Genomic DNA, 25,241 nt, shown 5'->3' on the forward strand with positions numbered 1-25,241 from the left:
CCTGAGGTAGGCCAACCAAAGTGAAAAATTTAATCAAGACCTTCGCAATAACTGCCGCAGTAATTTTTCTAAGAGGCACTGCCTCTGGGAACCTTGTGGAAGAGCACATGATGGTCAGCAAATACTGATGTCCAGCCTTAGTTTTAGGTAAAGGGCCTACACAGTCAATAATGACACGGCTGAATGGCTCTTCAAAAGGTGGAATTGGTTTTAAAGGTGTGGATGGGATTTTCTGATTAGGTTTTCCCACCAGCCTGGCAAGCGTGGCAAGATTTACAGAACTCCGCCACATCACGTCGCAATCCTGGCCATAAAAAATGTACCAATATTCTGTCACAGGTCTTGTTCACTCCAAGGTGCCCGGCCAAAGGTGTCTCATGCGCCAAACTCAAGATCTCCTTCCAGTATGGCGGTGGCACCACAATTTGATAATGAACTTTCCACTCATCATTTGCTGGCACCTCCAGTGGTCTCCATTTCCTTATGAGTATTTCCCCTTTCATGAAGTAACCAACAGGTATCTTCATAGCCTCTTCCTCTGTAATGGCTTTATAAATCAAACTCCGGATCTCCGAATCTCCGTGTTATTCTTCAACAAGTCTCTTTCGGACCAGCACCGTTTGTTCAACCTCGTTCCCAGATGTCTCCGACGGACACTCCATTTCCTCTTTTGAATTTTCCTCCAATACCTCTAAGGAACCCAAATCCACATCGCCTTCCTTCTCCTTCTCTTCAGAGCGCTTCCTACCCATAGCAGGAGTCACTGCACAGGATGGAAAGATACCAGGAATCTCCTGCTCTAACTGTGCGGTGTTATTTTCCATACTGGGCCTTTCAACCAACATCGGGTTACCAGAAACTTGACCACCGGCCAAATCATTCCCAATAATAAAAGAGATTCCCTCTACAGGAAGAGTGGCTTGTAAACCTACGGTGACCGGTCCCGACACCAAATCAGACTTTAAATGGATGACATGAAGTGGAGCTTTAACAAAGCCACCAACCCCCTGTAAAAGAACACGAACACCAGTTGCCGTCTTCTCTGACAATGGCAAAATGCCTTCAAGCATCAAAGATTGATGTGCTCCTGTGTCCCTCAATACCCTAACAGGTCTCTGGTTCGTTAAGTCTCCATCCAGTGACACAAACCCCTCTGAAATAAAAGGTTTGTAACCCTTTTGGACAAGGTCATTCTGTGATGCCGTAACTTTTGCATGGGAACTTTCACAAGGCACTGTCCTTCAAGGAAGATTTCTCGCATTTGCCAATGCATTCGGAGTTGCACAAGTTTGACTCCGCTCCTGATTTTTCCTTTTCAGGGCGTAACATTGGGACATCAAATGCCCAGGTTTCTTGCAAAAAGCGCAAGTAGGCCCGGAGGAAAAACTCGTGGTCTGCCTCGGCCCCCCCGGAAGATAAGTCTGTCTTGGAACTGTTGTCTTCTGACCCCTAAAAGTCGCGGTATCAGATTTGTGCCCATAGTCAACTCTAGGCCGCCTCCATGAAAATGTGTTCTCCGAACCTCATTTACCATAACTCCCCTGGCTAACTCTAGGTGGGAAGTTAGGTTTGTGGAACCTCATCCAGTGTGTCAAGGCATAGTCATCTGCCACGGTTGCTGCCTCATACAACTCTGGTACTTTCTTCTCATCCAGATGTACTTTGATGTCCATGTGGACACACTGTTTGAATTCCTCCACCAAAATCAATTGTCGTAACAGGTTGAAGTCTTTCCCAATCTCCTTCGAGTCACAACACCTATCAAACATGGTTTCCTTCATTCTGGCAAACTCCGCATGGGTCTCACTCTCCCTCTTCCTGGCGTTCCTGAATTTTGGCCGGTAAGCTTCAGGGACAAATTCATAGGCTTTGAGAATGGCTTTCTTCACTATCTCATAATCTGCACATTGGTCAATCGGTAAAGCCGAATAAATATCTTGAGCTTTACCCACCAGAACACTTTGCACTAACATAGTCCAGGACCCCACAGGCCATTTTAGCATTTGAGCCACTTTCTCAAAATGTAAAAAGAACTTGGCTACCTCCTTTTCGTTGAAGGGTGGAACCAGCCTCACATGCCTACCAACATCCCAAGAGTTCTCACTAGTTGTCGAACTAGCCGGCATGGATACTACTTCTCTCCGTTCTCCCAGTAATTCCAGCTCCTTGAGTTTAAGTTCCTTCTGATACTCCATGTCCCGTTCCTTTAACTCCCTTTTGGCTCTCCTTTCCTCTGCTCTTCTTTATTCTTCAGCTCTCCTTTCCTCTGCTCTTCTCTCCTCGAGTTCCTTTTCAGCTCTCCTTTCCTCTGCTCTTCTTTCCTCGAGTTCCTTTTCAGCTCTCCTTTCCTCTGCTCTTCTTTCCTCGAGTTCTCGTTCCTGTTCTGCTCTTTCCTTTGCTCTTCTTTTCTCAGCTTTCCATTCCAACTCTTTTAACCTTTCCTGGCTCTGCAGTTGCATCTCCATTTTCCGGAGCTCCACATTTCCTTTTTCCTCAGGTAACCAATCCAAGGCTACCTCTTCCCATGTTCCTTGTCCCACTGGAGACTCCACCACCAATGTCTGAATCTCTGCTTTCTTCATACTAACTCAGACCTCCAAGTTATAATATTTGGCCAATATCATGAGTTCCGATCTTTTTAACGCCTGGAACTGTACCTCATTAGGGGACACCGCAATATTTTCTGCGTCAAACACCATGGTGACTATCAGTTAGCACCTGTTAACCTTCACACAAAAAAATCCAATTTTTTGAAAAATTTGGGAATGTTAGAAAATTCAAAATTTGGGAATTTTGGGAATGTTAGGGAATTCTATCCCAGACGAGGCCCCCAATTTCTGTTACGTGCTCCTCCCCAAACCCCGGTCACAGTGTAACTCCGAGCCTCGAGAGGAGTCACGGCAGAATAATGTGTTATTCTGTATGTCAAAGATCAATGGTGAAACCACACCAATTGTTACCAACAAACAAGTATTGTATTAAGGTCACACAAGAATAACAGTACAATAAGGGGTATCAGATTTGTCCCCATAGTCAACTCTAGGCCGCCTCCATGAAAATGGAGGGCTTCCTGAAAAGCGTCTTTGGGCTTCCTGAAAAGCGCTATATAAAATAAATGCATTATTATTATTATAATAACAATATTAATCAATTGTACAACCAATATATCATTCCTATGATGGTACCATCAGTTTCGTACAATATAACTCACTGTGCTCCAAGTGAGCAAAAATAACATTCCCAATGTCTCTGTCCCGGCTTCAAGCCAAAGTTGGTTCCGGCTTCAAGTCAAAGTCGATCCACTCCAGTGATCGTCAGAACGATGTTGTATCGAGACCAGAATCCCGCTCGGTTGACAGTCACTCTGCCAAAGATAGGCAAAAGTGTCCTCAAGAGGCGGCTGGGAAATCACACCTTCGGGTATGGACGTTCAACGGCTCCCAATCGGCGAACCGCAATTTCCCACTCAAAATCCACGTTACACACACACACCAGGTTAACGGCTGGATGCGTTGAAATGGTTGAAGCGAGGGGAAAAACCTGGAGTGATGCGAAATCAGGCGCGAGGTATAATGACCAACAGTCCGTTCTTGAGACGTAACGGCACTCTAATGATTCTCTTCAGAATCAAACGCAAAACCTGTCACGCAGGTTTATCTGTCACAGCGATAACAACTCTGTCGCAGGAATTCCTTTCCCAGGAAACCCCAAAGTTCGCTAGTGACCTCCATTCACCAGCGTTTGCTCCAGACCTCCAAACAGCTCGGCTCCTTCTCCGACCTCACTCGCTCCGCCTCTTCTTCCTCTCCTTCTTCCTCTTCTTCTTCCTCCGGTTCCCGATCCGGTTTCCGGTTTCTTTTTAAAACATTAACTTTTTTTTACCTTTTGAAAACAGTTATCTCTATTTCACCTAAATGATAACAATAATAGAACATGCAACCAAAAATGTTTACAGTGGATGAGAACCACAACAACGGAAGTGACGAATCCGTAACAATCACAAACCTTCCTTGGAGTTCCCTAAAGCCACCGTCGTCAGTTTCATTGAAATCGGTTAATTAGTTCTCAAGTTATAGTACGGCAAGCAGACGATGCGATACAGATCCTTTTGTAACATAACATTTGTTACAAGCGTTACGCCTAGGTCCCCCGTCGGGGAAGTGATGTGAGTTGACAAAGTGGAAGACGCAGAAAACATGCTATGATATGATATTTCGCTCACAAGGTTCAGACATACATGGAGGCGGCCATCTTGGATTTTGACGTGGCGACCCAATGTTCAATAGCGTTCTTCCTTATGCCTAGATACACCCACACACCAGATTAGAAGTTGGTACTTCACTTATTTTTCAAGATATTCTGCTCACAAGGTTCAGATATATATATGGTGGCGGCCATCTTGGATTTTGACGTAGCGACCCAATTTTCAATAGCGTTCTTCCTTATGCCGAGATACACCCACACACCAAATTAGAAGTTGGTACTTCATTTATTTTTCAAGATATTCCACTCACAAGGTTCAGACATACATGGCGGTGGCCATCTTGGATTTTGACGTGGCGACCCAATTTTAAACAGCGTTCGTCCTTGTGCCTAGATACAGCCACACACCCGATTAGAAGTTGGTACTTCGCTTATTTTTCGAGATAATTCGTTCACAAGGTTCAGACATATATATGGTGGCGGCCATCTTGGATTTTGACGTGGCGACCCAATTTTCAATAGCGTTCTTCCTTGTGCCGAGGTACACCGACACACCAAATTAGACGTTTGTACTTCGCTTATTTTTCAAGATATTCATCTCACAAGGTTCAGACATACATGGCGGCGGCCATCTTGGATTTTGACGTGGCGACCCAATTTTAAACAGCGTTCTTGCTTGTGCCTAGATACACCCACACACCAGATTAGAACTTGGTACTTCGCTTATTTTTCAAGATATTTCGCTCACAAGGTTCAGACATATATATTGTGGCGGCCATCTTGGATTTTGACGTGGCGCCCCAATTTTCAATAGCGTTCTTCCTTATGCCGAGATACACCAACACACCAAATTAGAAGTTGATACTTCGCTTATTTTTCAAGATATTCATCTCACAAGGTTCAGACATACATGGCAGCGGCCATCTTGGATTTTGACGTGGCGACCCAATTTTCAATGGCGTTCTTCCTTATGCCTAGATACACCCACACACCAGATTGGAAGCTGTTACTTCGCTTATTTTTCAAGATATTCATCTCACAAGGTTCAGACATACATGGCATCAGACATACATGGCGGCGGCCATCTTGGATTTTGACGTGGGTTGCACCCACACACCAAATTCGAATGCGGTCCTTCGCTTACGCACGCACGCACGCACGCCCGCAAACATGCACGCCTGCACGCACACACGCACGCACGGACACACGGACGAGGGGAAAGCCATAGTCCCCCTTTCGCTACGCTGTGTGAAGGAAGGGAAATAGAGGTTACTATTTTCAAAAGGTAAAAAAGTTAATGTTTTAAATGAAACCGGAACCGGATGACGACGAAGAGGAAGAGGAGGAAGAGAAGGCGGAGCGAGTGAGTCGGACAAGAAGCCTAGCTGCTTCGAGGTCTGGAGCAGGCGTTTGCGAACGAGAGTCACGAGTGAACTTTGGGTTTCCCAGGAAAGGGATTACTGCGACAGAGTTGTTATCGCTGTGACAGATCAACCTGCGTGACAGGTTTTGTGGTTGATTCCGAGGAGAATCATCGTAGTGCCGTTACGCCTCGAGAATGGGCCGTTGGCCATTTTGACTCGCGCGCTTTGCGCATTGCTCAAGGTTTTTCGCCTCACTTTAATCATTGTCACCGCATTCAGACGTGGATCTGGTGTGTGTGTGTAACGTGGCTTTTGAGTGGGAGGTCTGCGGTTCGCCGATTGGGAGCCGTCGGGCGTCCATACCTGAAGGTGTGATTTCCCCGTCGCTTCTCGAGGACACCTTCGCCCATCTTTGGCAGGGTAACTGCCAACCCAACGGGATTCTGGTCTCAATTAGACATCGTTCTGACGATCACTGGAGCGGATCGACTTTGGCTTGATGCCGGAATAGAGACATTGGGGAATGTTCTTGTTTCACTCACTTGGAGCACAGTGACTTATATTGTACGATACTGATGGTACCATCATAGGAAGGATATCGTTGTTGTACAAGTGATTACTATTGTTTTTGTACTGTTAATCTTGTGTGATCTTAATACAATACTTGTTTGTTGGTAACAATTGGTGTGGTTTCACCATTGAGCCTTGGCATACAGAATACATCTTTCTGCCGTGACACCTCTCGGGGCTTGGAGGTACACCGTGACCGGGGTTTGGGAGGAGCACGTAACAGTGTTCAGTTATTGGAACCAATTTAAACCAAGGTGATTACTGACCGGGCATGATCTCCCGTTTCCATTTGGGTATCAGAGCTTGGTTTGTTCACTATAATTTATTCCAAGATGAAATGAACTTGTTTTAACAATTTGGTTCTCAATCCCATCATGGGGCACACATAGGGTCACATTGTTGATTGCAATCTTGCCCTTTGGGTACAGAGGCATTGGGGAAATGCAGAAGAGTCCCCAAGCCTGGTGAGACATAATCCTCTCTTTTGGAGTGAGCTGGAAGATACCGGACGGAGAGATGGTCCATGTTGGAGCATTCAGGACCTGGCAGGGAAGGTGGATGCAGCACAGGAGGTAAGATGGGTAGTTTTGAATTAGAGGATAATTAGAGGATAGTGAAATTGAATTTGAGGCACAGGAGATGTGCAGTAGGTGTCTAATGTAAAAGTATGTCACATGCATGTCATTCTGTGATATTTGGGTGATTGGAACTTTGCCTCCTCCTCCCCCTTCAAGGTCACTGAGTGACTAAAACATTGGGCCTGAGCATTAGCAGTTTTCCTGGTTGATTATGCCACAGTATTTACTCATTTCCAAAGGCTGTCTCGGTTTGTGGTTTGTTTCAGTGTTTGTGGGTTGTTTCAGTGTTTGTGGGTTGTTTGTGGGTAGTTTAAGTGTTTGTGGGTTGTTTAAGTTTGTGGGTTGTTCCAGCATTTGTGGGTTGTTTCAGCATTTGTGGGTTGTTTCAGTATTTGTGGGTTGTTTCAGTGTTTGTGGGTTGTTTCAGTGTTTGTGGGTTGTTTGTGGGTTATTTCAGTGTTTGTGGGTTGTTTTTCAGTGTTTGTGGGTTTCAGTGTTTGTGGGTTATTTCAGCGTTTGTGGGTTGTTTTAGTGTTTGTGGGTTGTGTCAGCGTTTGTGGGTTGTTTCAGTGCTTGTGGGTTGTTTCAGTGCTTGTGGGTTGTTTCAGTGCTTGTGGATTGTTTCAGTGTTTGTGGGTTGTTTCAGCGTTTGTGGGTTGTTTCAGCGTTTGTGGGTTGTTTCAGCATTTGTGGGTTGTTTGTGGGTTATTTCAGTGTTTGTGGGTTGTTTCAGTGTTTGTGGGTTGTTTCAGTGTTTGTGGGTTGTTTCAGTGTTTGTGGGTTGTTTCAGCGTTTGTGGGTTGTTTGTGGGTTATTTCAGTGTTTGTGGGTTGTTTCAGCATTTGTGGGTTGTTTCAGCATTTGTGGGTTGTTTCAGCGTTTGTGGGTTGTTTCAGCATTTGTGGGTTGTTTCAGCGTTTGTGGGTTGTTTCAGTGTTTGTGGGTTGTTTCAGTGTTTGTGGGTTGTTTCAGCATTTGTGAGTTGTTTCAGCGTTTGTTGGTTGTTTCAGCGTTTGTGGGTTGTTTCAGCGTTTGTGGGTTGTTTCAGCGTTTGTGGGTTGTTTCAGCGTTTGTGGGTTGTTTAAGCGTTTGTGGGTAGTTTCAGCGTTTGTGGGTAGTTTCAGCGTTTGTGGGTTGTTTCAGCGTTTGTGGGTTGTTTCAGCGTTTGTGGGTTGTTTCAGCGTTTGTGGGTTGTTTCAGTGTTTGTGGGTTGTTTCAGCATTTGTGGGTTGTTTCAGTGTTCATGGGTTGTTTCAGTGTCTGTGGGTTGTTTCAGTGTTTGTGGGTTGTTTCAGCATTTGTGGGTTGTTTCAGTGTTCATGGGTTGTTTCAGTGTCTGTGGGTTGTTTCAGTGTTTGTGGGTTGTTTCAGTGTTTGTGGGTTGTTTGTGGATTATTTCAGAGTTTGTGGGTTGTTTCAGCGTTTGTGGGTTGTTTCAGCGTTTGTGGGTTATTTCAGCGTTTGCTGGTTGTTTCAGTGCTTGTGGGTTGTTTCAGTGCTTGTGGGTTGTTTCAGTGTTTGTGGGTTGTTTCAGCGTTTGTGGGTTGTTTCAGTGTTTGTGGGTTATTTCAGAGTTTGTGGGTTGTTTCAGCGTTTGTGGGTTATTTCAGCGTTTGCTGGTTGTTTCAGTGCTTGTGGGTTGTTTCAGTGCTTGTGGGTTGTTTCAGTGTTTGTGGGTTGTTTCAGCGTTTGTGGGTTGTTTCAGTGCTTGTGGGTTGTTTCAGTGCTTGTGGGTTGTTTCAGTGTTTGTGGGTTGTTTCAGCGTTTGTGGGTTGTTTCAGCGTTTGTGGGTTATTTCAGCGTTTGCTGGTTGTTTCAGTGCTTGTGGGTTGTTTCAGTGCTTGTGGGTTGTTTCAGTGTTTGTGGGTTGTTTCAGCGTTTGAGGGTTGTTTCAGTGCTTGTCGGTTGTTTCAGTGTTTGTGGGTTGTTTCAGCGTTTGTGGGTTGTTTCAGTGTTTGTGGGTTATTTCAGCGTTTGTGGGTTGTTTCAGCATGCTGCCACGGCCGTTCTTGGCCCCGACTCGTTGACCTATTGGATGGAGGAGAGCTACACACCGGGCTACGACGCCCTCCTCCGCCGCCATGGCCCTGCGGGCCGCTTGTGTTGTCGACCTTGGGTGGCCGCAGTGCTGGTCCTTGGAATCCTCGTCACCACCCTACTGGCACTGCTCCCTGCCCTGTTGGCATTGCATCGCTAGCGATTATACTCATGACCATCAAGAAGGACTATTTTACGCTCCTACCTGAATGGTCTCACATTGGCTCCACACCTTGACGGTCCTAGGGCATTATAAATATCACAAGCATGACATTTTGTTATTCGGGGATAAAAATGAAGCTGTTTTGAATCGGGAAAAGACAAAAGCAAATAAATGGGAGAGCACCGAGCAAGCTTTACACTCGAGGCTTTCAATTTTGTTGCAACATCACAATAGGATTGTACATAAAATCTTCAATCATGGACCCATAGAATGCAGTCCTCCTTTTAATGTAATTTCCACATCAAGAAAACATGACATTCACATGTTTCAATGAAAAATTTTGAAAGTTTTGCATTGTTTTCATGTTGATTCGAACAACAAGTCGTCTCTTTCTCTCGTAATACACAAAGATGTCAAAACGTATCAGAATAGCTTTAAAACGTTAGAGATGCATTAAAACTATAAGAACTCAGTTTAACAAGGACAAGGTGTTTGTGACCAGGGCTTGTGCATAAATGACTGACAAAGACATCAGTAGACACAAATGTACTTCAAAATTCCAGGAATATTAATAGACTGCACAAAAATATCTGGATTTCACACATCACAGGCCAATCAATCTACACAATATAATATTACAAGTGAATGTAAATCATAAAAATTCATTTACAACTGATGCACAAATAGTTTGCCTTCACAACCTTCCCCAAGCACCGCAAGAAGCTCTTATGGAAACCATTTCTCATGAGATTAACATCAGATATGAGAAACAGGGTATTTCTACCTCTCCCACCATTCACACATGATGAAGAACAACTTATAAATTTGAAGACAAAGCCCTGTTTGGTGCAGATTTAAAGTTCTAACATTGACGATGCAATTTCACATCACCAGGAAGTCTGCCATCTGTTGTGTATCCTTCACAAAAGCACTTCTGTGCTGGGATTATTTCAAGTCCACTTTTACTGAGGTCTAAGCTTTGCATCCTCAGAACCCTCTTCTCCATTACAACCTAACCTCTCCGTCTCGGATGAGCTCAAACGTGGCTGTATCGAGTGGCCGGTAAGTTCCGGCTTTCGCGTCCAGCAGGTAAAGAGGGTCCGTCACAACATTGGGGTCGAAGGCCTCCTCCACAAGGCGCACCTTCTTATGTTTGAACGTGCTGGTCAACTCCATGGAATCCTGTGTACGCAATATGAAAGAAAATAATAAAATGAAAAAAGTGGAAATGACAGCCTTCCCTATCAATAAAGTCCTCAAAGCGATTATTGCATTTCTAGGAGTCCGAAGGTGATCTTTTACAAAATTGCGAGGGATAAGTAGGAATGATCAAAAGCCCAATTTTGAAGAACAGAAGTCGGTTGGTACAACTAAGCTCTCGCCTGAATTTTAAACTACCTGCAATTTGGGCAATGTGGGGTCGTTTTCAAACATTGGTGCACCATAAAAAGCATGCCAGAAAAAGTTGTACTTTGACCGGGGATCACAGATGCTGCCGAGGCCATTCCACAGGAGCATCTCCTAAATGCTGTGGATGAGTTTGAGCAACAGGTACATAGAGACAGTGGTCATGCGGTGGTGCATCAAATGTGGTAAGTTGACGATTCCACAGCATTAAAATTGTCTGTATAAAGATATAAACAGTTTCTTTGTTTATCCAACAATAATGATTCAACCTGTACCATGTTGATAGCGAAGGCGAGACAACCTTCCTGTGTCGGTAAATTTCAGCTTTCTGATCTTTTTCCAGGGGTGGAAGATGACAACCTTCCCATTGTCCACCCTGATGTGTGCGTTTTGCCCAACTAATGTCATCAAATCTATCAAATAGACTATTTATAGTGCCCTCCATAAGTATTACAACAATGACGTCAAATTTGTTATTATTGCTATATATTAAATCAATTTGTATTTGAGATCAAAATATGAATCCAAGACAAGAGTACAGAAGGTCAGCTTTTATTTCTTGGTATTTCTATGTATATATGTTTTACCATTATATAACAATATCACTTTTTATGTTCAGTCAGCCTGGTGTTGGCTTAGCGGTTAGGGTGCCGGCTTGGGATCCTAGGATCCTGGGTTCGAATCCCGGTCGATCGCTGAATTAACGCCAGGGGAGTTGACTCAGTCTGTCATCCTTCCGAGGTCAGCAAACTGAGTACCCTGTGAGTACTGGTAATTCCCTGTGTGTCGCAATAGGCGACTAACAGGGTTGGCGGCAGGAAGAGCATCCGGCCGTAAAACATTGCTTCAAAAAGGGGACCACGGTGCCCGAAAAAGGCCAACCTCTGCTCTGTGTGGAAAATTGGCCTCTAAAGGTTGGTTCTTCTCCTTTCTATCACTTTATATGTTCAGTACTCCCACTTCAGGAAAGCAAAAGTAATAGAACAAATGACTGACAGGTGGTTCTGGTTGCTCAGGTGTTTCTTGTTGCATTGATCGCACATAAAATAGCTGTAAATGTCTAGTCTTGCTTTTCGCCTTTGTTTTTGCCTTTGGAATCAGTAGGCATAAACCAACATGAAGACTAGAGAACTGTGTATAAAAGAAAAGCAAGCAATTTGAAAGCTGAAAGAACAAAAGAATTCAATTAGAACCACAGCACAACAACTGGGCATAGCAAATACAACAGTTTGAAATATCCTGAAAAAGAATGAAACCACTAATGCATTTAGCATAAGACAACGGCCAGGTTGGCAAAGGAAAGCAACTGCAATTGATAAGAGAAAAATCATCAGAGCTGTGAAGACAAACCATAAAACAACTGTCAGTGACATCCCAAACAACCTCCAGAGAGACTGCAGTGATGAAAGTATCACAATCTCCCATTCACAGAAGACTTCAACAGTAGAATTACAAAGGCTACACCGCAAGATGCAAAGCTGTCATCAACACCAAAAATAGAAAGGCCAGATTTGAATTTGCCAAGAAGAACAGAGGTGAGCCAGCAGAGTTCTGGACCAACGTTTTATGGACTTTTTAGGATTTTTTTTCGGATTTTAGTTTTTTTTTTAGGTTTTATGGACAGACAGACCTGGCATTGCACGGCATCGATTTTTTTTTTTTGGTTTTCCTATTTTTTGTGGATGCCTAAAACACTTCCCTACACCTACTAAGGAAAATTTATATTCAATAAATTGTAACACACACACACACACTAACCAGGGATAATTTAATACCTTTCACATAGCTATAAAGGCTCAGGCACTATAGAGCGATTTTTTTTTAATCCCCCCCCCCCAAAAATATAACTTTTTTTTTTCACTTTTTTGTTGTTGCCTAAAACACTCCCCAGCACTCACTAATGAACCTCTGAAAGTTTGATGAAGATCCGTTATGCCATTTCTGAGAAAAATGGCGACACAAAGACAAACGGCTCTCTTATAGTATAGATAAGACCAAGTGAAACCTTTATCAAAGTGATGGAAAAGCAAAATTGTGGGGAAAGGAAGGAACTGCATATGATCCAAAGCAACTACCTCATCTGTGAACCATGGTGGAGGTAGTGTCCTGTCTTGGGCTTTCATGGCTGCCTCTGCAACTGGCTCACCCATCTTTATTGGTGATGTAACGAATGATGGCAGCAGCAGAATAAATTTGGAAATGTACAGAAACATTTTGTCTGCCTATGTACAAGAATATTCCTCCAACCTCAGTGGGCAATGACCCAAAACACACTGCCAACGCAACCAGGGAGATCTGGAGCATCTCAAAGGAAGATACCGAGGGTTTGGTGATGTCAATGGGTCACAGGCTCGATGCAGTTATTGCATGCAAGAGATATTCAACCAAATACTCACTATTATACTACTTTAATTTACTTCAAGTTAATCTGTTCCAATACTTATGCTTACCTAAAATGGGGGACCTGAACATAAAAGGTGCTATTGTCCTACAATGGTAAAACATGTATGCATAGAGATACCAAGAAATAAAAGTTGACCTGTACTCTTACATCATATATTCATCTTTTGATCTCAAATCCAAATTTATTGAGTATCTAGCAATAATAACAAATTTGACTTCACTGTTCCAATACTTATAGAGGGCACTGTACATCATTTTTCTATTATGCTGATCTCTATAATCAAACCCAACGGCTCTTCTCGGTGCAAATCTGTCCGAAGTATTTGAGGAAGTTTACGGATCGTGCAGCTCAACATAGAAGGCCTGTCGCGAGCTAAATGGGATTATCTCTCCATACTAGACCGAGAGGATGACATCGATGTTACCGCACTCCAGGAAACACATTGCTGACCCATCACCTCCTCATTGTCAAATCTGCAGTTTTAAACTTGCTGCTGTGGTACATCATGATAAATACAGCGTTGCTACCTGCATTAGTCACACACTATTTGATTGACTGTAATATTTGAGTCCTACACTCCTGGTATCTTCTTAGCAAGTGTGAATATTGGTTGCTTAACAATCAGCAACATCTACAAACCACCTGTTTGTGTTTGGCCACTCCCTGCCCTGTCCAGTGTCACAGTATCCTGAAATTCACCTTGGAGCTTTCAATAGCAACCACTACTCCTGGTGTTACGTGCTCCTACCCGACCCCCTGGTCACGGTGTACCTCAGAGCCCCGAGAGGAGTCACGGCAGAAAAATGTGTTATTCTGTGTGTCAAAGATCAATGGAGAAGCCACCCCAATTGTTACTCACAAACAAATATTGTATTAGGATCACACAAGAATAACCGTACAACAACAATAGTATTCAAAAGTACAATCAATATGTCCTATGATGGTACCATCAGTTTTGTAATATATAACTCACTGTGCTCCAAGTGAGTGAAACAAGAACATTCCCCAATGTCTCTTATTCCCGGGTTCAAGACGAAGTTGATTCGCTCCAGCGATCGCCAGAACGATGTCCAATCGAGACCAGAATCCCATGCGGATGGCAAATACAGTCACACAGCCGAAGCTGTACAAAGGCGCCCTCAAGGCGACTGGGAAATCCAAAGGCGTCCTACAGGCGATGGAGAGATCGCACCCTCGGGTATGGACGAAGTAACCTTCAAAAAGCCACGTCACACACACGCCCCAGATCGACGTCTGAATGCGGTGAAAATGGTCGAAAAGAGACGAAACCGCGAGCGAAGCACAAGTCCTGCGCGAGTCAAAATGGCCGACACCCGGTCTCGTGGCGCACGGCACGGCGATGATTCTCTCCTGAATCGATCGCAAAACCTGACACGCAGGTTAATCTGTCACAGCGCTAACCACTCTGTCGTAGGAATCCCTTCCCTGGGAAACCCGAAAGTTCGCTAGTGACTGTTGTTCGCCAACATTCGCTCCAGACCGCAAATAGCTCGGCTCCTTCTTGTCAGACTCTCTTGCTCCGCCCTTTCTTTCTCTTCGTCCTCCGGTTCCCGATCCGGTTTCCTGTTTCTTTTAACATTAACTTTTTTACCTTTTGAAAACAGCTCATGGACAATAAACCTTTTGAAAGCAATAATAGTATATGGAATCAGAAATATTTACAGTGGATGCAAACCACCACAACAGAAGTGACGAATCTGTAACACCTGGGGATACAGCAACAACAACTTTGCTGGTGAACAGTTGAATGATTGGGCTTTGGCTAATGACCTGTTTCTTCCTGTATTATGCCGAACCACTTGGCTGCTTTTACTCATGCAGATGAAATAGAGATTACAACCCTGTTCTCTGCTTTGTTTATATCGATGAGTAATCGCAGCCCACAATGAGGTCAACACCCCCTCACCATCATCCATGTTGGGATTAAAGTGCCACTGACCTTATCAAAGCCTTCCCGTCGATGGAACTTTGGTAAAGCCAATTTTGGTAAATCTGTGGTTTTTCCACAGAAGTAGAGAAAATCACTTGCATTGACACTATTGGAACCTTCTGCAGGAAACCTTTTACCCATTCCAGCAGGAAAGGCTTGGAACCTTCTCCGCTACCTTGATGCTGCTAGTCCACTCAAATGTCGCCCACATCACCCACAACAGAATTCCTACAGAATCCAGTGCTTAAAGGTAAATCTTGGTGCACTTCCTTCTTTACTGCTATCCATCAGTCTGGCACCATTCCTTCGATGTTGAGAGAAGCTAAGATTATCGCCATACCCAAGCCAGGGAAGCTGCTAAATGACCCTTCAAGATAACCGGCAAATATCATTACTCTGCACATCATACAAGTTGTTTGAGCGTCTTCTGCTTTGTCGTATCTCATCGCTAGTTAAGCCTTCCATTCCAGTGGAACAGGCAGGATTCAGACCAAGGAGAAGCTCTGTGGATCAGGTTCTTGCTTTATCAACGTACATCGAGGCTTCATATCAACGCTCTTTCAAGAGTGGCGTTGCCTTGATAGATGTCAGCAGCTTATGATACAGTTTGGAAACATGGGCTCCTTCTCAAGACAGCAAAACTCCTTCCTTGCCATGCAACCATGCGAGGACTAGCATCTATGCTTTGCAACCGTCGTGTCATTCTTACATGGGGGCATGACCAGTGCACCAGGAAATCTGAATGATGGCCTCCCCCAAGGGTCAGAGTTAGTTAGCCCTGATGCTTTTCAACTCATATACAAGTGACCTACCTGTGACTACTTCATGAAAGTTTGCTTATGCTGACGATATTGCTCTTGCCTACCAATCGTGCAATCTTGATGATGTGAGCAGAGTTCTTTCTAACGACCTCATGGTTTTGGAGGAGTATTTCACCAAATTGAGACTCCGTCCCAATGCATCGAAAACTACGGTCACTGCTTTCCATCTGAGCAGTCGCCTGGCCATGTGAAACGAAATGTTTCCTTCTGTATTAAGTCAGTCCAGAATGAACCACACCGCAAATATCTTGGAATCACTCTGGATCGCAGTCTGAAATACAGGGAACATCTGAAAATGGTTTGTGAGAAAATTAAGACTGGAGTGAACCTCATCTGTAATCTTTCTGGCAATAGCTGGGGAGCTGACGCACGCAGCCTTCGCACTTTACCCTAGTGTATACCACTGTAGAGGACTCTGCACCTGTCTGGGTTGCGAGCAGTCACACTAAGCACGTTGTGGCTACCTGTGCTGACTAGCATCACACCCCCAGACATTTGCATGCAAGCACAAACATCCAGAGTGTACCTTCAGAAACAATCCAATGCTGATCTCCCAATCCACGAAGAGCTACTGAAACCCCAAAACTTCGACTGAAGTCACGGAAGCTTTTCTGGATTAGGTGGCCAATACTAACGCTAAGGAGTTGTGGCGGCAGCAATGGGAAAAGGCATCAGTTCAAAATGGCCAGATAATCCAAGATCTCACAAAGGAGCCCCTATACTTTGACCTACAGAGACGTCAGTGGAGTGGTCTTAACCGACTGTGAATCCGACATCCAAGGACTGCTCATCATATGTATAAGTGGAAGCAAACTGATCACCCACAATGTACCTGTGGCCATCAAGATCAGACAGGTCTACATGTAGTACAGGTCTGCATGCAGAGGAGATTCAGTGGGTCCTTTGCAGAACTGCACAGAGCCACTGATGCTGCAATCAAATGGCTCTCGTTACCATAATCTTCAATTATAATTGTCTACAATATCATTCGAAAGAAGAAGAAGCGGTGGGTAGCTAATCTCAAATGAAATAGGAGGGTAGAACAGCTTCCTGCTTTGTCAGAACCAGAGGACCAGGCTGGGACCAACTAAGTCTCTGCAACTTACAGAAAGAGACACAACCTTTTAATAAATTATGGGAATGGTCCCAACTCAGGATATATATTTTCATGCAAAATAAATGACAGTCATACGATACCTGAAGACGGAGAAACCACGGCCGTGCATAAGTGGGAAGATAATGGCACACGTGCGTACATAGTGCTTTCGGATCAAATTTCTCCTTCGGCTTCAACACCAGAGCAGCCATTCCGATCCTTCCTTCGTGTCCTGTGTTTAACAACAATGTGCTCACATAGAAAATACACATAGGCCCATATAAAGAAACACCACACAGGCTTTCAAATAAAATAACAAAAACATCAAATTTATCGGTGACAAGGTATTGAAGCAAGAAGGCATAAAAGGAAAAGGCAAGTATGGATAAAATTGGCATTTGTAGCACAGGTTGTAATAAATAAATAAATAAATTTTAAAAAAGTGCAGATAGAGTCGTGGCCAAAAATATTGGCACCCTTGCACTTTTTACAAATAACTCACAATTTTCTCTAAAAATAAGTTGAAATTGACGAAAGTATTTGGTCTCCACAATTCTTTATTTCACTGTTAATATTACAGAACCTTTGTTTTTGATTTAAACCTTAATAAATCCTTTTAAATCAGAAAATAAAAAGAAATGGCATTGACAAAATTATTGACACCCGAGGCTTAATATTTTGTAGTACGGCCTTTGGACAAAATAACTGCAGGCAAGCTCTTCCTGTAGCCATGAATAAGCTTCCTACACCTATCTACTGGCAGTTTGGCCTTCTTCTTGCACAAACTGCTCCAGTTCTCCCAGATTTGAGGGTGCCTTCTCCCAACTGCTGTTTCAGATCTCCCCACAGGTGTTCAATGGGATTTAGATCTGGACTCATTGCTAGCCTCTTCAGAACAGTCAAGCCGTTTGTCTTGAACCATTCCTGTGTGATTTTTGAAGTGTGTGTTGGGGTCATTGTACTGCTGCAAGACCCATTACCTTCGACGGAGACCCAGCTTTCTGACACTGGGTTGAACATTGTGCTCCAAAATGCCTCGGTAATCTCCTGATTTCATGATGCCATGCACACATTCAAGGCACCCAGTGCCAGAGGCAGCACAGCAACCTCAAAACATCACTGAACCTCCTCCATGTTTAACTGTAGGGAAGGTGTTCTTTTCTTTGAAGGCTTCATTTTGTTTTCTGTAAACATAGAGATGATGTGCTTTCCCAAAAAGCTCTAATTTGGTTTCATCTATCCACAGGACATTCTCCCAGAAGGATTTTGGCTTGTTCAGGTGTGTTTTGGGCAAACTCCAGCCAGGCCTTCTTATGTCTCTCTCTCAGTCCTGGGTCTCCTCCCATAGAACCCCCTTTCATTGAGTTGGCGACGGATGGTGCGAGTTGAAACTGTCGTATGTTGTGTCTGAAGGTCAGCTTGAATCTGGTTGGCAGTTGATCGGGGTGCTTTCTCAACCATTCGAACAATCCTTCGCTGCAATCTTCGATCAAGTTTTCTCTTGCGGCCACATCCACGGAGGTTAGCTGCAGTGCCATAGTCCTTAAACTTCCTGATAACATTGCGTACAGTGGACACAGGAACATCATCAAGGTCTCTGGAGATGGACTTGAAGTCTTGAGATTGTCCATGCTTGGCTACAATCTTGTGTCTGACCTCGTCAGACAATTCTCTGGTTTTCTGTCTTTTCTCCATGCTCATTGGGGTACACGCAGTGACACAAAACAGCAGAATGACTCCTTTTCTCTCTACAAAATGGTTGAGTGAGTGATTTTTATATTGCAAGAATCTGCAACTCACCATTGGTGAGTCCAATTCTAAAATAAAGGAGAATCACCTGCTTGAAATCTAATTATTTCTAACAGCTTCTACAAGGTGCCAATAATGTTGTCCGTGCCATTTTAGGATTTCCATGTGGAATAAGCTAAGATTTAGCAATTATTTCAGCTTTTTTTGCGGATATGGATACCAAAATATGGATTTTTGTGGATATGGATTTTGTGGATGTGGATACGAAAAGATTTTTTAATTTCAACAATTTTCTAGAAGAAATGATTTGTGCATTATTTGAAAAAAGTGCAAGGGTGCCAATATTTTTGGCCACGAATTCAAAGTACACAGCCCCCATGCCAAATAAATAAATAACATCTTCCAGCCCAGCGATACCGCCGTGGAGCACATAGAAACGGTATTGGGAGGGAGAGGTGTACAATAATTGATTGATTAATTGCGCAATTAAAATCAACAAATAACAATCGTAAAATAATTTCTTAATCAATTGGCTAATAGCATACCTCAACCACCAGTGTTTCATCCAAAGCAGTAACTTTTTGAAAATTAAATAAGTCATTAATCATGAAATAAATAATTAATTAATTGATTAATCAATAAATATAATAAATCAATTAATTGATTAATCAATAAATCTAAAATATCCTTTATAGCCGCATCACTTGGTCACTGTCATGTCCGAATATCAGCTTCCTCGCTCAAAAGGTGCTTGAGATATTGCCCAGATGAGAAAGAAAATAAATAAGTGATTAATAATGAAAATAAATAAATAATAATGGTAAATAATTAAATTATTAACCAATTGGCTAATATAATACCCAAACCACCACCGTTTCCTCCGAATCTGTAAATAAAAAAATCGAATAATTAATTAAGTCTTTAATCAAATAATCAAAGAATGAATCGATTAATCAATAAATCAAAAACAACCTTGAAAGCCAAAACACTTTTTTTCTTTTCTTTTTTGCATACAAGATCGAGGCTCGTGAAAGAGCTCACATTAATCACACAAAAAGTCAAAACGACACATAAAACACAAAATAAGGGGAGCGGCAGAAAAGATGGGGAGAGAGGGGGAAGGACACAAACACAACATTTGAGAGCAGGGACAACGGAAGATTCTGTGGGAGGGAGAGGGCTTGGGGGGATGTGGCGTGGGGAGAGGGCGGCGGGGGGGCGTTGGGGTGGGGGTGGGGGGGGGGGGTGGGAGAAATATAAAACACATGGACACTGACTGCCAGGACCTCCAGGAAAAAAGTTGGAATTTCAAAAAACGTGGATCTGGGGTGAATTAGCGGGGGTAGAGGAGATCAAGGTTTTGGATGGGGGAAGATAAGAGATGGTGGTGAACAGCTGTTTTAAAGACCTGCAGGGAGGAGTGGGATTGAAGGGAGTGGGGGAGTTTGTTCCAGAGGCGAGAGAAAAGAGGAATGAAAGAGTGAAGGTGAGCAGAGAGCCTAGATTTTGGCAGTTTAACCACAAGAGGGTTGCTGCCAGATCTTGTGCGACCTGTAGAAATATTTGGGGGACAGAGCACAGAGAGAGCTGGGGGAGCAAGGCTGGAGAGGAATCGGTAGAAGACAGAAAGACCACCAACCTGCCTGCAGTGAGTGAGTGAAAGGCCCTCGGAGTTAGCTTCATCGCAGGAGATTCGAATGATTCTGAAAGCTTTGGTTTCAACAGCGTGAAGCCGAGCTAGGTGTGAGGCAGGAGCACCGGCCGAGAGGGAGGAACAGTATTCCATGGAGCTGCGGATGAAAGCGTTGTATGTGGTGAGGAGCTCAGGTGTGCCAAGGAAGGACTTCGCACGACGGTGGATGCCCAGTCTGCGACTGGCTTTGGAGGCCAGCTTGGAAATGTGGTTTTCCCAAGAAAGATCATGGCAGATAGTGAGACCCAAAAGCTTGAGCGACAGAACTTCTTGGAGAGGATTGTTGAGAACGTAGATGGGAGGGTTTTCCAGTCGGTCTTTTCGGAGAGACATCGTAAGATTGTGAGATTTGTCAGGATTGAAAGACCTGTTCCACTTGTTTGACCAGTCTGTGATATTGTCCAGGTCTGCAGAGAGTGAGGAGGGTGCAGACTGCCGATCTGAGGGATGAGGAATGGAGCGGCAGAGAGTGGAGTCATCAGCAAAGAGAAAGAGATGATTTTCTAGAGAGTCGGAGACATCATTGATGAAGACCAGAAAAAGCACAGGGCCCAGAACACAACCTTGGGGAACTCCAGGCAGAACAGGGAGGGGAGATGAGAGGTCCATTCAGGGCCATACGTTGACTACGACCACAGAGGAAGTCCAGAAGCCATGCGTGGAGATTTCCATGGATACCATAGGAGGAGAGTTTAGTGAGGAGAGTGGGGTGCCAGACCGTATCGAAGGCACGTGATACAGTCACGTGAAAAAGTAAGTACACCCCATGTAAAGTTTTGGCTTTTTCAACATATTTCAACATACAGCTATTTGATCTTCATTTCAACAATATTGAAAGATAAAGGTGATATAATATAACAAATATCATGAAACATTTACATTTTGTAGTCCATTGTATAATTTAAATAAACATAACTGCAAATTTCACATGAGGAAAAAGTAAGTACACACCTGCCTCATATAGGTGGTATTGCCCCGTTTGGCAGAAACAACCTCAAGTAGGCGTTTCTTATAACTGTCTACCAGTATCTGACATCGACTGGGAGAAATTTTTGCCCACTCCTCCATGCAGAATTCTTTCAGCTGTGCGATGTTTGAGGGGTTTCTTGCATGCACAGCTCGTTTCAAATCCCCCCACAACATCTCGATGGGATTTAGATCCGGGCTTTGACTTGGCCATTCCAGAACCCTCCATTTCTTTATTTTCAGCCATTCCTTGGTGGATTTGCTGGTATGTTTAGGGTCATTGTCATGTTGCAAGGTCCACCTTTGGTTGAGCTTCAACTCTCCGAAAGATGGCCTCACATTATCCTCAAGCACCCTCTGGTGCAATGAAGAATTCATAGTGGATTTTATGATGGTGAGCTGCCCAGGCCCTGATGCAGCCAAGCTGCCGTAAACCATAATATTTCCACCACCATGCTTTGCATTTGGTATCAGGTTCTTGTGGTCAAATGCTGTCTTTGGTTTTCGCCAAACATGTCTTCTGGTACTGTGGCCAAATAGCTCTACCTTTGACTTATCTGTCCAGAGCACATCGTTCCAGAAGTGCTGGTCTTTGCCTCGGTGTTCATTGGCAAACTTTAGTCTTGCCCTGATGTTTTTTCTGGACAGCAAAGGTTTCCTCCTGGCACACCTCCCATGTAGATGAAATTTGTGCAGCCTCTTTCTAATGGTAGACTCGTGCACTTTGACATCGACATCATCAATGACATCATCATCCCGTGATGATATTCTGGGGGTTCTTCGAGACTTCTTTCAGCATCTTGCGGTCTGCTCTCGGGCTGAACTTGCTGGGGCAGCCTGGCCTGAACAAGTTGGCAGTTGTTTGGAATCTTCTTCACTTGTAGATGATCTTCCGGACAGTCGAATGATTGATTTCAAATTGTCTGGAGATCTTTTTAAATCCCTACCCAGACTTGTAGGCATCTATAGCCTTCTTTCTGAAGGCCTCAGAGAACTCTCTTGATCTCGGCATGGTGACGCCGCACACTTCAACAACAAAGAGCAAACCAAACTAAATGTCTGAGGTTTAAATAAGACAGGTTCCTCCAAGATCCTCTCTGACGATGTTCTAAACATTTGCACCTGAGCTGGTGCACCTGATTCTAATTTTAGGTATTTGAAGTAGTGATAAATGTAGGGGTGTACTTACTTTTTCCACATGCGAAATTTGCATTTATGTTTATTTAAATTATACAATGGACTACAAAATGTAAATGTTTCATGATATTTGTTATATTATATCACCTTTATCTATCAATATTGTTGAAATGAAGATCAAATAGCTGTATGTTGAAATATGTTGAAAAAGTCAAAACTTTACATGGGGTGTACTTACTTTTTCACGTGACTGTATATTCACAAAAATACCAACGGGGAGAGGGCCGAGAGGGACAAACACGAGTCACATGAACAGGGTAAAAGGTGGAAGGCAAGGAGATAATGGGGGTCGGGCGAGACAGCGCACGTGGACAGACACACACGATGAGACAGCACACGCGGAGAAAGGGAAATAAATGTTTGTTTTTTTTTGTTTTTGGGGGGGGGGGGGGTTTAAAACGTTAGACAAAGAGTGGATGTTCGGGGAAGTTCGGGGGAGAAGGGAAAAATCTAAGAACCAAGGAAAAACAGCGAAGGAAGGAACTTAAGTGAACAAACTTCGACGGGGGAAGCCTCAGGCTACAAGACTACAAGGCCGCGTACGCGGACAAATAGAAAACCATTAATTTATTACGATTAATTTGAACAGGAAATTCAAACCAAAACGAACTATAAACAAACAATAATGCATAGACAATAAAATAACGAGTGGAAATTTGACAAACACACGAATGGAAAAATAACAACTTTGGATGCACGGAGAGAACAAAAGTCGCCACCACGATCGAGAAACCGGAAGTCCTACTTGGTCATTATCGTCGTCAGTGGACTTGGTCATTATCGTGTCCAAATATCAGCTTCCTAACTCAAAAGGTGCCCGAGATAACGCCCAGATGAGAAATCAATAAATAAGTACCTAATTAATCGATAATAATTTCTTAATTCATTAATTGATGAATCAAAACACAAAAAATACCGTTTTGTCAAAGCACGTGCTCACTATTGTGCCCAAATTTCAGCTTCAAAGCTCAAAGGATGGCTGAGATATCACCCGGACAAACAAGAAAGAAAGAAAGAAAGCAAGAAACTGGAGTGAAAACTGAAATACCAACGCGCATGTCATCCCTTTCAGCGCATGTCATCGTCAGGCCCCCTTCGGTGCCCGGCGATGACGTCATGCAGCACCAGGAGATGGAATAGAAAAGGAGCTGTGTACAATAAACTTCCCTCCTTTTACAGTACGATGATCACTCATCCCAAATGCTCTGTCACCCCGTTTCTAACCTTTTAAGTAAGAAGCCAAGCATGTGGTCACTGTCATTATTTACTGATGTCTGGTGAATATCAGGTTGTTCTGACAGGATGGTGCATAGGAAACTTTGACTTATTTAGTGGTGGTTTGATTCCTGCCTTGAATACAAATTGTCAGATTGGTTCTTCATAGGACGGGCTTTGCATCACATGGTACACCATCCATCTGATGGACGATAAACTGGGCGTCCCCTTTTGCCGGCATTATTTGGTGGACGTCAAAGATCCAACAGTGTCCTACGTGTAGAGAAGACGAGCAATCGTCGGCACTGAAGAAATTATAAATTCCTGCCCTAAACTAAAGGGGGAACTACATCAGTGGCACAGTCACGCTCTCAGCCAGTGATGCTACCCGGAGCCAAGTGATGCATCCGAAAGAACAATAAACATTTATTTGTGAACATAGCAGTTGCCACAGATCTCAAAAGAACTAGACCATTTTCTACGATGCCATATGGCTGAATTTAAAGCTTATTTGAAGACCACCAACTAAGGGTCAACAAGTACAAACACATCTTACTGGAGAGATCACCGTTTTTACAACGTCGGATTGCGATTCCACCCAAACAACACTAAACCACAAATACACCGACCAACAAAATCCCATTCCAAGTAAAGTATTTACTGGAACCGAATGTACAAGGCAGGGTAAAAATAGGATTCAGTAAAGAAAAGCAGGAAATAATGAGTTGAAATCCTTTTAGGGATACCAAAAGAGCCATCCTAACCTCACCGGGAACGTGGACCCCATAGATGTTAGCTTCCTGCACGAAACTCAACATAGACAGAATGTCTGCCACCTCTGTTGTGGCAACATTCTCACCCTTCCACCTGCAATAAATGAGGAGAAAGATCCATCAGTAACACAACTAGATCAGTTCACCTCCTTACTCCAATGATGTAAACTTTTGTTTAATGGAAATCTTGGCACTCGGCAAGAGGCCGACATATAAGTTTGCCGGTAAGGTGGTAGGGAGTCTAAGACCTTTGAACAACCTGTGAGCTCTCATGTGAGTGGTGGTGGGGTCATCATTGACTCTACAATAATAAATCGGTGCTTTGTAACCACTACGCTGCTTGCATACCAAGGATCGTTGGTATTTCTCAATATAACGTGCAGAGATGTCCTCCCTCTTTGCCTATCAGATGATGGGGGTATTCTCTCGAATAGAAACTACAGATGAAGAGATTAACTCAATAACCTTCCAATTGGCAGCCAAATTAGCACCCCGTCTACCAGCTTGGTAACCCAGTGGTCGTGGTCATTCGTATGCAGGATGTGGCCAAGGGTTTGCGCCAGTTCTTGCAGGGGCGTGGAATTGCCACCAATGCAGTGTCCTCTGTAGGTTAGCGCAGAAATTTGGGATTTGTTCAGGGTGCCGGTGATAATTCGCCCAATCTTCGCGAACCGTGGGATCTGTAACGTCCACCAAGTAATGATGGCAAACAGGAACCCAATGGTGTGTTTCTTCCACAATTACTCCTAATCATAGTTTCATTCATCCCACAAATCCCCATCCATGTAAAGATACAAAGTACTTTTGCAACTACGATTGGGTTAAGGCTCACCTGAACGTGTCGCCAATACGATCGTTAAAGTACAAATAGCCATCGCTTTCCTGTACAATTAGGTCACCGGTGTTGAAATAGACATCATCAGATCGGAAAACACCCCGAAGCAACTTCCGCTCCGACAGGGACTTGTTACCGATGTAGCCAAAGAAAGGAGCCAGTCGGGTTACTGGAGCAATAAGTAGACCAGGTTTTCCTGTGGAAAAGGAATCAGTTTTG

The 25,241-nt window shown here is 43.7% G+C and overlaps 1 protein-coding gene and 1 long non-coding RNA gene across 4 annotated transcripts in view; one reads left to right on the forward strand and one right to left on the reverse strand.

Moving 5' to 3' along the window:
* LOC137431160 (uncharacterized) overlaps positions 1–9,101 on the forward strand; it is a 32,100-nt gene extending 22,999 nt beyond the window's left edge. Inside the window, exons 2-3 of one of the 2 annotated variants that reach the window (XR_010985205.2) lie at positions 6,566–6,709; positions 8,706–9,101. This is a non-coding gene — a long non-coding RNA (uncharacterized LOC137431160). Of the gene's footprint in view, positions 1–6,322; positions 6,710–8,705 lie in introns of those variants that run through there. The other variant, XR_013624063.1, reaches the window with a different exon arrangement.
* An 85-nt stretch (positions 9,102–9,186) lies between these two features.
* LOC137431156 (long-chain fatty acid transport protein 2) overlaps positions 9,187–25,241 on the reverse strand; it is a 64,681-nt gene continuing 48,626 nt past the window's right edge. The window contains exons 7-10 of one of the 2 annotated variants that reach the window (XM_068122163.2): positions 25,020–25,218; positions 24,184–24,281; positions 16,696–16,826; positions 9,187–10,097 (exon numbers count right to left, since the gene is read on the reverse strand). In XM_068122163.2, the coding sequence (XP_067978264.1) occupies positions 9,921–10,097; positions 16,696–16,826; positions 24,184–24,281; positions 25,020–25,218 (605 nt within the window). In that variant the 3' untranslated portion in view covers positions 9,187–9,920. Of the gene's footprint in view, positions 10,098–10,858; positions 14,317–16,695; positions 16,827–24,183; positions 24,282–25,019; positions 25,219–25,241 lie in introns of those variants that run through there. The other variant, XM_068122162.2, reaches the window with a different exon arrangement.

This window comes from Myxine glutinosa, chromosome 7 (assembly GCF_964187855.1).
Source record: "Myxine glutinosa chromosome 7, kmMyxGlut1.1, whole genome shotgun sequence".
Taxonomy (NCBI): Eukaryota; Metazoa; Chordata; class Myxini; order Myxiniformes; family Myxinidae; genus Myxine; species Myxine glutinosa.